The following is a 14057-nucleotide window of genomic DNA, read 5'->3' on the forward strand; positions in this document are numbered from 1 at the left end:
ATAGACACATGTTACTGTCCTTTCACTCACTTTATTAGAAAGCTGTGGTTTATAATTAATTCTGCCAGTTTGCAAACTCAACAGGGTTTCGCTTTGATAATCATAATAGGGAGGAATTATCACAGATCTTTTGCTGCCAACTCCACAGATGGCATCTAATAAGAAGCGACGTTGGAAGGCTCCGTCTGGTCAAAGACAATTACTGTGCTGGTGATGATGTCCCTTAAAATGTACTCAGAAGGATTATATTGGGTTGGAGTTAAATATATTGTTTTGTACGTAAACAAAGAAATCATAATGCAGTTCATACATTATCTAATAGCATTTGGTCTACAGTCTTTCCTGTAAGATAGGGACTTGCCCAGCTGTAATTAGGGCTGAAAACTAAACAAAGAGTACAGTTATCTCCTGTGCTTGTATAATCGGCAATCATGTATTTATCATGGTTTGAAGTGCATCACTATTCATTGCAGTTGTGTTATCACTATAAAAGATCTGAATCTGTGCTGAATGTGCTGCGTTTCATTTCCTCCATTGCCCCCACAAGGTCATTGTCATCTTAGATCTTTGCCAGATGTTTCTGTAAACTGCCTCGCCAACTATATGTGACCACAAGTCAAGAAGTCAACTATATTCCAACTTTTCCCAGACAGCAAACCTCAAGGTTGCCATGTTCCATTTGTGAAAAGGTTCCCTTGGTTACATCTGTTTACAAAGAGCTCTAGTTTCAAAACAGTTACCAGTTTAATACAAACTGAGCCGCTACAGCTTCAATAAATCTAATCTCTGAATGTGTTGGTCTGTTCAGTTTTCAGGTTAGATTTAAAGTACTCAAAAGTCTCACACACTAGCAGCCTATTAAACTCATCACAGATTTTCAAAACGTTTTGCTTGATACTGTAATAACTCAGTGAAGACGAAAGAAGCATAGAAGAAGGTATCTTTCAAAGACCTTACCAGTTATTTTGTTTTGTTTTGTTTTGTTTTTTTATTCTCTTACAAAAAATGAGAAAAGAGGTTGGCAAAGATTTTGTAAGCAAATTGAAGCAATTTTCTGCAGATACTGTAACTAAAAAGCTTTGTCATTGCATAAAATACCTTTTTCTTGGACAGTTAATCTAGCTATACCAACGTGCATTTGGAACAATAAAAGCACATACGCAAAAAGAGGGAATTATTTGTTTAGTTTTTATTAGAATTGCTTAGTCTCAGAGAAAACCTAAAGTTAATATATGGAGACTAAATCTGCATTAACAACAACGTTCCACCAGATGTCTCTCTCACAAAAAAAAAAAAAAAAAAAAACATAGAAAGGAGGCTGGTTAGGCGGCAGGAAAATATAAATTACATGAACCCTTCCTGCGTCTTTAAAATTAATCAAATCACACTGTGTGTGTGTGTGTGTGTGTGTGTGTGTGTGTGTGTGTGTGTGTGTGTGTGTGTGTGTGTGTGTGTGTGTGTGTGTTGTACATATGTTACAGTTCATGTGTAAAATCGGTCAATCTTATAGCCGTGTAGATTTACCAGCTCAGCGGCAAAGTATAAAATAACTAATGAGATGGCAGTTTATGCTGCAGCTTGGCTAGTCTTCTGTAAATGAAGGGCTTTACTTTAAATGTCGAACTGTTGATCTATCAATTGTTTTCTACAAGTTGGTGAATTCTGCATAATTACAATAAATAGAGATTAAGGGGGTGATGTAAGCATAAACGCAGTGCAAATAATTGCGTATGCAAAATTCTAATTTCATTTTGGCACATAGTGATCCGCAATTATGATAATTCAGCATGGAGAATCCACCATGAATGAGATTTATAATAATAATAATAATAATAATAATAATGGTTTAGTGAACTGTGATGGGCGCTCCATCATAACTAGACTGGTAAATCAATTATGCAAAGACATTTCAGTAACCCCATAAGACCATATTTTATTAGGAATCTGTTTGAGCAATTAAAGTTATGTACATCAGTTTTATATGGAGGATATTCCATGCCAAAATTACAAATAAATAAATACATACAGGAATAAATGTTGAAACAAATTAATAAATGAATTAATAAATATAGAAATAAATACATGGAATATCCCCCATAGTTTTTACTAGTTCCGTTTGAAAATTAAATGCAAACGCATACTATCTGTACCGGTATTTGTCAATAACAATACAATAGTAATTTATACAAGCTATTTGTATAAATTCTCGGTGGCGCTACCACGATCACTAATCCTGCATGTGGTTCTCTACGCCCCTCTTGCACTGGTGGTGGGGCTCTTCCACTGTTTTGAAGACGGGTCTGCTCCAGCACACCACCTTTTAGAATCTGCAGGGGATGCGCAGACTCTGCGCACAGAGGATGCGTGACCTCTGTTGTCAGTTCCGGCTGCGGTCAAGCAGTTTGCCTTTCTCGGACAGGGTAAGCACGCAGACCTACATAATTTGACGCAAACTTTGCTGATGACATGTTGGTTAGGGGCGCATTCTCCTGCAGAAAAGCAACCGAGTTTACAATGAATGAGGGTCTCAATGAGTGCATCTGTGTATTTAGCAGACACACAGTTAGGAGTACGGAGAGCAGTAGTCGTTGTATGACATTTGTGGCGAACAAAAATACAAACAAACAAAACACAAATGTCGGAAAAGAAAAGGAAAATTGAGAGTCCTTACGGCTGAGGTCCCTCAGCATTGAAAGGGAGTTGTATGGAAAAGTCTCAGCCAGCACGAGTTATGTTAGCCTCAGGAAATTATATGTATTGGCCTGCCTTTTTTAACATGACATCCAGAAATGTGCCGAGCATCTGGAAAAACATTGTAAGAAGTGTAAAGTTTTTGGAGGGTCAGCAACTGCCTAAGTGCAATGCAAAATCCTTACAACACATTATTGCGCCTGCTTAGTATCCAGAGCCCGCCCAATTACATACTCTTTTCTTGATTGGAGTGAATTTCAATGTAATTTTAATCGATTAATGATGTCAAAATGCAGATTTGATAGATCTGATGCAGAAAGCTAGGTCAACACCATTCTTTACATACGCCGCATTTTTAGCGACCGGTAAAATCAGACTTTACGGCTGCTAAACACGATTTCCGTCAACATTATGGGGTTTTTTTTCACCCGCAAATCACTTTGCGCATCTATCAGACGCCTTGGATGAAGCCATGTTGAAAACACACACACACACACACACACACATATATATATATATATATATATATATATATATATATATATATATATATATATATATATATATAGCCATTAATCTCCCTGGCCTGGCACTATTTCTGAATTGAATTCACCGCAAATGCTGTAGCATTAACTACCATCTGCGTTGTTAATTTTATACATTGACTGCTGAGCTGGTTAACCTACACATATACCGGTTATTTTATAGCTTGACAGATGAGCTGGTAAATCTACACATTTACTGGTTAATCTATAGATTTACCGATTTTACACATGAACCGTAACGTATTTCCTGGAGAAGTATAAGTAGTTCTAGTATGTTTGTGTTTCCATGGAAACCATCAATTGGGACAGACGCGCTGTAGACGTTTGAGGAGGTAGTTAGGGAACGACTGAGTAAGCAAACTGTGTGAGGTACCTTTAAAAAACTTTCATAATGTGAATATGATCAACTAACGCGTCCTATGAAGCGGCTTGGAAATACACAAAACGGTAAGAAACAGTTGTTTTGAACTGCCCGGTTCAGCAAGTGTACAGCTATATTGCGGACATATCGCACTGCTGCTACTGAATTGTTTTAATGTTTTTCTTTATGTAATCAGCCTCACTCTTAGTCAGTCTTGTATATTAAATAAAAAGTTTAAGTCACAAGTATTGTAATTGTTAAAAATTACAGTTATTTTAATGGAAATTGGATACCATGCCATTTTACGTCCTGCTAAGAGATTTTCCTGCAAATGGGCCTGTTGGCAGGCAGAATTAATTTTGTTAAATTAAGTAACTTTGCCAATTTGTTCCAGATTCAGAATTTTCAGTGATAGGCCTAAACTTCACAGGGATGCATTAATAACATAGATTACCAGGGAGACTCAGCACTGAAGGTACTTATTTACATTTTACACACTGGATGCTTTTATAAAGTTTAATTTAAAAACAGCATACGAGAAACCTGTTAAAAATTCATTTTTGACATTTTTGGTAATACAATGCATCAAAGCTTCACAAAAAACGAGGGTATCACAGACTATATTCTGTGCTTTCCATTAGCCTAGAAACTGGTGTTAGAAAATGTAGTCCTGTACTGTTTTCACTTGACCCCAACCTATTTTACACCAGCCTTTTCTTGTTATTTGTTGATTTTACCATTCCCTTAACATAGGTACTGCGGCACCAACTTAAAACATTTGAAGCGCTGCGTCAGCAAACAATGCAGAATGTCACCGCTGTGAGTTCAGTTTCTTGATTATTTATTTCTTAGCAGACGCCCTTATCCAGGGCGACTTACAATTGTTACAAGAGATCACATTATTTTTACATACAAATACCCATTTATACAGTAGGGTTATTACTGGAGCAATGTAGGTAAAGTACCTTGCTCAAGGGTACAGCAGCAGTGTCCCCCACAAGGGATTGAACCCACGACCCTCCGGTCAGGAGTCCAGAGCCCTAACCACTACTACACAGTGCTGCCCTGATACCAGTATTGTTAGAGAAATTACTCACAAACATCAACATTTAAAATCTTTTAAAACGTGTACTTCAAAATAATAATACAAAATAAATACAATTATAAAAAAAAAAAATCTGAAACAGTTTCATGTCTATTTTTTAGGTACAGTCAGAAATTAATGGAATATTCAGCAATAGTCGAAAGGACAGCAAGAGTCAACATGCAAGCCATTACAAACCTTATGTTACTATCTCTCCTACAAATACATTGCAGGTATGACTTTTTATGGAACCCGGTGACAAACATAATTAAGTAAATACAGTAGACAAACCCTAAAAGCAACATAATTTAAACAGAATGGCTTTTTATTGCTAATTATATATATTTTTTTGTAAAAATATTTGATTATTTTATAAAATTTAATGTTTATATAGAAAGTACATTTATTAGTTCATTATATCACACAAAAATCAATACATTAACATTTTTACATTTTGTGTGTATATAACATAGCTGTCTTCTTACAGTAGTGTAAGGATTTATATAACTGATTTAAAACTGATTAGGAGGCGGTGTGGTCCAGTGGTTAAAGAAAAGGGCTTGTAACCAGAAGGTCCCCGGTTCAAATCCCACCTCAGCCACTGACTCATTGAGTGACCCTGAGTAAGTCACTTAACCTCCTTGTGCTCCGTCTTTTGGGTGAGACGTAATTGTAAGTGACTCTGCAGCTGATGTATAGTTCACACACCCTAGTCTCTGTAAGTCGCCTTGGATAAAGGCGTTTGCTTAATAAACAAATAATAATAATAAATCCTTTGACCATTCCCTTATTCATATTAGTTAAACAATATGTCCCAGATGTATTAAAGATGGCAGTACTTTCTGGCTATTAAAGAAAATACAGTATTTAGCATGTTATTTATAAAACTACTGCCTGGTTATTTTACTGGCCTGTAATGGGGTTAGATGTGGTTTACCATCACGGATTGTTACCAAGAGATTGTATCTAACCAATTGTCGGAGGTATGCAAATGAGGTCTGGTTATTTGTTTAAAACTTTCGTTTGAATGACAAATGGCACAGCAAGACAGCACAACACAGTTACATTAAAATAGCCTACAATGCATTGTTAAATGGCGAAAAAAATATGTTTTCATTTGTTACTGTATTCCCTCAGTTTTCAAATACCAGCACAATTCATTCACTTACAATAATAATACATGTACTGTAACCAGGCAGGGAGGGGGTTAAAATTCTCCCTGCCAAAAACACATGTGTATGCACGTTTGTTTAGTTTAATTATTGGTAATTATAACCTGCACCTGGCTATCATTGTAAATTGGAGCCGGGTGCAGGGTATTTAAGGGAAGCAGCCAGTCTCTTCAGGGCTGCTGTTGTGTGTAGAAGCCCGACTGTGCTGGTGTGTGTACAGCTGTAATTATAGAAGAAAGGTAGTGTAAAACCTTGTTGTGTTGTGCTGTGTAAAACGGTGTTTGTTTTGTTTTGCAACCAGTAAATAAGCTTACCTGTCCGGTTATTAAAGAAGGTTCCAGCCTGTGTTCGTTAGTGCTCGTAAGAGCTAGGTATTTATTTTTGTTTTATTTATTTTTGTAAATATTAAAACTGCACGAAAGTGCTAAAAATCAATCTCTGTCCTGGGTCCTATTTAAAAGGGGCAACGAACGTGAGAGAGTGCAGCTCGATCACAGTACACGTTACACATGGTAATTCTCATCACTAAGAGAAGCATTGCATGTCTATTTTAATAACACTAATGTGTTTTCTGTGTTTTGTTATGTGTCTAAACTTATATAGCAACAATGAAATACAGTCAGATACAATGTAAATCTTTCTTTCATTTCTTTGACTGCTATTTTGTTATATTGAGGTTTATTGGAAAACTACAAAGCGGTATGTAATTCAGTGTTAACGAAACATTATTCAGCAGGTTTCGTTCGACTTCATGAAGCAAAATTAATTCATTCTATAGGGCGATGCAACACTTTCGGCTATAGCTCTTAAACACGCGTACGTGTTGGGGGACTTCCAATATATCTTGATGTACAGCCCACACAAGCACAGTGAAGCCTGCCATTTTCCCTAGTTAGACAATGAATAGGCTACAAACCTGATTGTTATGTTTTCCAACCAGCAAGTAGCCTATCCTGTGCAGCCAAGTTAACAATGCAATTGAATGTATGTGTTACAAATAACAAAATACATACATTCCCTAATTATTGGATTATTAAACATAAACTTTTTTTTATTGTTACAGACATGCTAGGAAATGATACCGTTAAGACGCATGATCTCATTCTCCGCCTGGTCTGAGGCATGTGTTAATTATGATTTATGAATCAGACGAATAATTATGCCATCTACAGTACTTCTAAACTATCAATAAATTCGAACTCCTTCCTGTATTTGATTAATTTGCATCCCCTCATTCCTCACCCCCGTGTACAGTAGATAGTTCTTGGTCCAATCTGTTTGGCGACTTTACTTGGTTTGAGGGTACACCACCTTGGCAAATGTTTCATGAATTCATGTCACATAATCATCAGTAATAATAATTTTAAAAAAGCCTCACTTTCTAAATTGTTTTTAGAAAGAAATCTGTGTTGTAGAGATTTATGTTGAACTATGAAATTCAGTGTTATATTCTTTAAATGACCCGTTTTGTAACTGTTTCAGGACGGAAGAAATGTACCTCAATCTACACAAGAAGGCTCTTTAAAATCTCAGTCAACAGATGCTACAGATATCTTGATGGACAATACATCTGCAACCATGAATAACAACCTGAGTCATAACATTACTTCACCATCTCAGAAGTCCTTTAAATCTGTAGTGACAATGAAAATGGGAAGCATGGTGAAAGACAATAGGAATGCTGTTTCTGAAAAGACTGATGTAATAAATTGTTTAAATGTTCCCCAGGGTGTGGAAACATTTAATATTGTGCTTGCTGGTAGTACAGTACTTGACAGAGCAGGACCCATGCATATATGTTCTGCTGAAAAAACAGCAGTCAATGGAAATGTTTTGTCCTTATCAGAATGTAATGATGATCTTTGGGGTACACTGGAAAAAATCAGCATCACCAGTGAACAAATGAAAGTAGAAATGGATAAATCACAGACACGGGAAATAGCTCTAGCACTTAATCTTCAGCATCTTAAACACACAATTAGACTTTTACCTAAAGGATCAAGAGATCAGAAAAGCTTTGAAGGCACTGATGCTAAATCAAAAATATTTGTATCTAATAAGATAGATGGAATACAAAAATCCACGACTTCACTGAAGGAAAACAGTTTGAATCTTCATAAGGACATACAAAGTGGAAGTGCAGGTAGCAGCCCAAGTCATCATTGTGACAATGGGACGTCACAAACTAATCAGGGTACAGAAATCAAAAATCAAGCAACAACTAATTCTGACAAGTCAGAGTCCATGTCTAGTATGAGAATGGAAAACTTACAAAGTCCTGGTCATGTTAATCATCTAGAAAACCAAAAAGAAGTACTAAGCCCAATTAATGGAAAATCAAACAAACCTAAAGACTTAAGCAGCAAGTCTGTCTTAACTCTCTCACAGTTGAAACATTCCTCAAAAGATTTAAGGTTACTGGAAGAGAACTTACTGAACTTTGAGGATGATAACTTATCGTTAAAATCAGAAGTAAATCGACTTAAAGTTTTAACTGAGACTCTAAAAGAGCAAAACATTGTTAAAGAGAGTACAATTGTTCAGCTGGAGGAGGAAAAGAAAGACCTTCAAAGCAGGCTAAAAAAGACAGAGGCAGATAGTAAAGAATATGTGAAAGAGCTTAAGAAACTTCTTTATAAATATGACAAAGTTAGAATTCATTACAAAACCCTTGATGAAGAAAGGAGACGGCTTACTTCTGAGCAAAAAACATTTATTCATTTGCTAGATTCTATAAAAGAGGAGCAGCAAAGAGCACATGACAAAATGCTCAGTGTTGTAAATGAAAAAGATCAAATAAAGGAAGTGCTGGAAACAACTAACAAAAACTTTTTGCAGGTCAAAGATGAGAAATTAATGTTACAACGCAAGGTCATACGTATGATGGAGGAAATTAACCTTATGGAAAAAGAGCTTGGCAGTAATCAGCTGGAATCTCAGCAACTTAAAGAAAGAGGGGCTGCTCTGAGGTCAGAGAAGGAGACCCTTCTTCAGGTACTACAAGAAATCAAAGATGAGAAACTTACTCTCGATATGACCTTGCAGGATTCTGCCAATACCATACGAACTCTGCAGAAAGAGGTAAAAAGTCTCTCTTCACAAAAGTCAGCAACAGAGAAGAAGCTTCAAGATGAGATGCACAAAGTCCAGGCTGATAGAGTCTTCAACAGTGTGGCCAAAGAATGTGAGGTTTTGTCAGTAGAAGTGGCAAACCTCAAAGAAGATAACAATTTTCTCAAGCAGGAGCTGGAGCAGCATATCCAAGAAGGTCTGCAACTAAGAGGCAACATGTCAAGACTGAAAGAAGAGTGTAAGCGGATGGAAAACTGTCTGCTTACCGTGCAGAACGAAAAGGAAATTCTCCAAGTGGAACTGCGACAGTTTCATAAAGATTGTCTTGGTCTTAGGAATGTCACTGGGGCTCATCTTGGTAGCAAAACACATGATACATCAAGCAGTTCACTGGGGTCGAAAGAAATGTCATACTTTAAGGATGGAGTTAGCAGTCATCACAGCCCAGAAGGTGCAGTATACCTCTATATATATATATATATATATATATATATATATATATATATATATATATATATATATATATATATATATATATATGTATATATATATATATGTATATATGTATATATATATATATATATATATATATATGTATATATATATATATATATATGTATATATATATGTATATATATATGTATATATATATATATGTATATATATATATATATATTATATATATGTATATGTATATATATATGTATATATATATATTAGCAGAATAGTCTCCAAATATATTGACATTTTGTTTGTGCATTAAGTAACATCAGCAATATTTAACATTAAATTCCTATTAAATTCATGATACTGTAATAATAAACAGGTTGGTAGCTGGCATACATCATACAGTATTTTGTAGCACCATCACAAGTCGTATATATGGTTGCTTTGTTGCCCTCATTTCTGTAGGTTTGTTCTAAAATAACGTGATATACAGCAGGCCTAATATGAAACTAGTATGATGATGGGAGTCTAAAGCAATCAATAACAACTAAATCCAGATTGTATTTATTTTATTTCTCAGGGCACCCGTGTGATTTTTCTTGGTTGGAAAAAGGCCATTCTACTCCAGGTTTAACAGGTATTAACATGCCATGGTTGGTAAAGTACATTATTTTTGTATTATTATTATTATTATTATTATTATTATTATTATTATTATTATAAAGCTTAGTTAGCATTAGTACTATAAATTTCCCCCAAAAAATGATGTGTACAATACACACACGGTCATATCGGGTATTCTAGCACATGAGAGTGTGTGCTGAGAGGGAGTTAAGTTAAATGTGCTGTGTAAATAATTCAGTAGTTCAGTAAAGATCACATCAGCAATCACCTTGGTAGTCAAAACGTTATTGCATAGAAATTGGCTCAATTGTGTCAATTGCTGCCAATTCAGTGTAAATCTAATTTAAAAAATGTTTTAGGGGGCTCCCGAATGGCGCATCCAGTAAAGGCGCTCCACGTGGAGTTCAGGATGCGCTCTATAGTCTGAACGTCGCGAGTTCGAGTCCAGGCTATTCCTTTGCCGACCGAGGACGGGAGCTTCCAGGGGGCGGCACTCAATTGGCCCGAGCGCCGCCCGGGGGGAGGGAGGGTTAGGTCGGCCAGGGTGTCCTCGGCTCACTGCGCACCAGCGACCCCTGTAGTCTGGCTGGGTACCTGCGGGCTTGCCTGTAAGCTTCCCGAGAGCTGCGTTGTCCTCCGACGCTGTAGCTCTTGGGTGGCTGCATGGTGAGTCCGCAGTGTGAAAAAAAGCGGTCGGCCAACGGCACACGCTTCTGAGGACAGCTTGTGTTCGTCTTTGCCCTCCCAAGTCAGCACAGGGGTTGTAGCAGTGAGCTGAGCATAAAACAATTGGCCATTCCAAATTGGGAGAAAATAATAAAAAATAATTGGCAACGACTAAATTAAAAAAAAAAAAAATGTTTTACACAGAAGTAAATGTTATATTTAAACATGTGTGTTTGTTTTCACTTTACATAAATCAAACTACATGGAAAAATAAAAATGTCTCACCTTTTTCTCACGCTATATTGGTAGTACTTTTCGGTTAATTTGGGTTTTCATGTAGTTTTCTTTTAGGGAGAGAAATTATCCTTCCAAATGTAAATTATCTAATTAATATTAAAATACAGTAAGGTATAATTAAATATCTCGATCAGAGTTCCAGTTTGGCCTTGCGTGAATACTGATATCGTGCAGCTTTCTATAAACTGGGTTTACACAAACCAAACCACCAAACAAATATAGTAAAAAAAACAAGAGAAACAAAACAAAAACCCAGACACAGCGATACACACAAATAGCATGAGAAAAAACATTCCATAAGAAAGTGCGAAACATTTTTTGACTGCATATATATTTATTATAAACCTGTTCTACACGTACATATATAATATATACAAGTTTTCCTACACAACCGTAGCTTCAGCAATTCTGATACTTATGATAGTCTATGAAGGAACTAATACTAAAACTAAGCAAATTAATCTAGTACTTTAGGTTAATGATATAGAAATTATGTAATTACTGATGGTAGTACATCTAATAATATAGGCTACCCTACTCGCCCACATTTCCCACTACATCATTTGCTAATAATAATAATAATAATAATAATAATAATAATAATAATAATAAATACCTGAATCAGAATTCCGCAGGACCCATGCAAGGCTGTCACCAGTAGAATGTGGTTATATTTTTGTTATTGTTGTTGTTATTGAGGATCCAGTATGGGGCTGTATAACGCTATATTTTTCCAAACTCCGCTACTTACTCTTTAAATCGTACAATGTTTTAAATTTGGCCTATAGCATGAGATATGTGCGTGACTTTCTCACAACAATGGAGGGAGAATGTGGAGTTTCTAAACTGCATGGAAACCCCGCCACTGATTTGGAACATATTTTTTTCATTTCATGTTGTATATTTAATGCATGATGAGTGAAGGAAATGATAACTTAGCAGTACATCAGAAGTTGCATTCAGTGTTACTGATTTGTAATTCTACAGAGAGAACATTTGATGAAGTAAGGAAGAGATTTGAAGAAGAAGAATGGCAGAAGACGCTGAGGTATGAAGGTGCCATTGACCATTATGAGTCAGTCAGCAGTACAGTCAAGAAACTCAGCAATACAGCAGACACAAGAGAGGAACTCGCATCTCAGTTTGATTTACTTCCATATAAACTTCAAACAGATGAATTCAGAGATCCCAGGAGAAAAAAGGCTGGGCCCCAAAGAAAAATATATATAAAATATGACCCAAGCAGACTTGATAATTCTGTGTATCAACTTTTGTTTAATAAATGATTTAAAAAAAAATCCACTAGTGAGTAGGTTTTTATGCATCTGTGTGTCATTCAGTTAGTATAAATGTTAAACTCTCTTCAATACTCAATAATAATCTTAATTTATTATGCTATGTAGTTTTAACAAGATGGGACTAGGCCAGCCACAGAAAATCTGCAAACTTGACCTGCTTTGTATGGACAACTTTCTTCAAGATAAGCATGGAGATGGTTGTGAATCACCCAGAACTAACACACAAGAAGAGGAATCAGATGACACTGATAGTAGCTTTTATAAGGTAATATTTTAATTTGATTTTCTTATGCAATATTAAAATTGAACTTGAAGAAAAAGAGTGAATTTGAAAACTATGGAAACAGTTTGTGAACCATGTTCATTCTATTTATTGTTTTTTCAGATCGTTCTGTAATACAGTAGATATAATTGCTTTCTTACTAGTGGAAACCCATAAACATACTTCCTCGTGCAACATTCAAGCAGTAACAGTAGCTGATTACTTCCTTAGCTTCCCTGTTTAAGAAGAGACCTGCACCACCCAGCAGTGATGGCATATGAAGACTCGAAAGAGGTAAGTTTGCAGAACTCGCTGCATAGTTTACAAGAAACACATTACGTTACCTTTTCTGTGTTTCGTGTTTCACAGAGTTATTTTTTTAAACATATTGTCGACCCTTTACATTTTTAATTGGACATCATGGGTCATAAAATCAACTGGGCAATGCATTTCTCAACTTGATTTATTCAGGAGCAACCGCCTGATGAAAAACATATGTCTTCTAAGGATTGCAGTGTAACCAGATCACGCTACCTCTTGCAACAATGCTGGATTTTTATTCCCGCAATACACTACTCATTACAATCAGAGCACCAGCATGGTTGCAGGAGGGAGCACAAACTGGATACACTGGGATGTTTGGAAGAAAAATCTTTCCCCTGGCAAACATTCTCGAGTAAAAGTTGAAAATAAAATAAATTCCCAAATGTGTTAACATACAGTATGATTTGTAAATTAAAAATATCAAACAATTGCTGTGATATGGGGGGAAAAAAGACAAAACAGCGAAGGAACCTAACCAAAAGCATCTCACCAGAACAACCTGCAGAGCTGTTTCAAACAGCAGGGTTACTGGTCTCCCATTTGCAGTCTTACTCATATGGGATTTACCTATCCGTCCCTTGATTTCACCCAGAAGTTCATCAAACTCCATTCTGTCTGGCCTAAATCTTGTGGTCTGTTTTTTCCTAAAGAAGATTCAACGATAGGAGGATCCTTCCCATATCTCCTCCAGAATGCTACCTCTTAAGTGAATCTGGTGGGCAAGTTTTCTGGGAAGAAGATTCTAATCCAAAGATATTCTCACAAATAACACCCTGCTGTCTGTGACAAAAAGCTTGTGGCTGTATTTGATTGTGTCACTTAAAATAGTATTTGTTAATATCTTGTCAAAGAAATTATTATCTGCAGTAAAACTATGTCTGGTGGAGGATTGTCTTTTGTAAAACTAAGATCAAAAGGTAAGCTCTGCATTTGATATACTGTAGGATATGTTTTAAATTGAGGGCCATCATCACTAAAAGTATGGGTCACTACTAACCCCATTTCAAATTAAAATGTGCATAAAATGCCCATTAATAGTTGGGATCTGTCTCATTTTAACTTTTCATTTAGATACTACCTCTTCAAGGCTAACTCTCGAAGAGCTGGAATATGCTAATACAATTCTGGAGAAGTACCTGTATTTAAAAAAAAAAAAAAATGAAAATAAGTATTGTTCCTTATTTTGCAGATAAAATATTTTGAAAAAGAAATAC

General features: G+C 36.0%; 1 protein-coding gene across 9 annotated transcripts; it reads left to right on the forward strand.

Moving 5' to 3' along the window:
• The first annotated feature begins 2231 nt into the window (after window positions 1-2231).
• LOC117408971 (coiled-coil domain-containing protein 110-like) lies at window positions 2232-13994 on the forward strand. Of its 9 annotated transcripts, none has more exons than XM_058998143.1 (10): window positions 2232-2420; window positions 3992-4072; window positions 4351-4416; window positions 4804-4914; window positions 7336-9376; window positions 9953-10009; window positions 11947-12007; window positions 12363-12522; window positions 12751-12813; window positions 13494-13994. In XM_058998143.1, the coding sequence occupies exons 3-10, from the start codon at window positions 4399-4401 to the stop codon at window positions 13506-13508; spliced, it is 2526 nt and encodes an 841-aa protein (XP_058854126.1). In that variant the 5' UTR covers window positions 2232-2420; window positions 3992-4072; window positions 4351-4398; the 3' UTR covers window positions 13509-13994. The 9 variants fall into 9 exon arrangements, with proteins under 9 accessions (XP_058854126.1, XP_058854140.1, XP_058854132.1 ...); XM_058998149.1 differs by lacking the exon at window positions 2232-2420 and adding an exon at window positions 3344-3683 and having other exon boundaries at window positions 13497-13994; XM_058998133.1 differs by lacking the exon at window positions 2232-2420 and adding an exon at window positions 3345-3683.
• The last annotated feature ends 63 nt before the right edge of the window (window positions 13995-14057 follow it).

The sequence above is a fragment of the Acipenser ruthenus genome, chromosome 2 (genome assembly GCF_902713425.1).
Source record: "Acipenser ruthenus chromosome 2, fAciRut3.2 maternal haplotype, whole genome shotgun sequence".
In the NCBI taxonomy this organism is placed as follows: Eukaryota; Metazoa; Chordata; class Actinopteri; order Acipenseriformes; family Acipenseridae; genus Acipenser; species Acipenser ruthenus.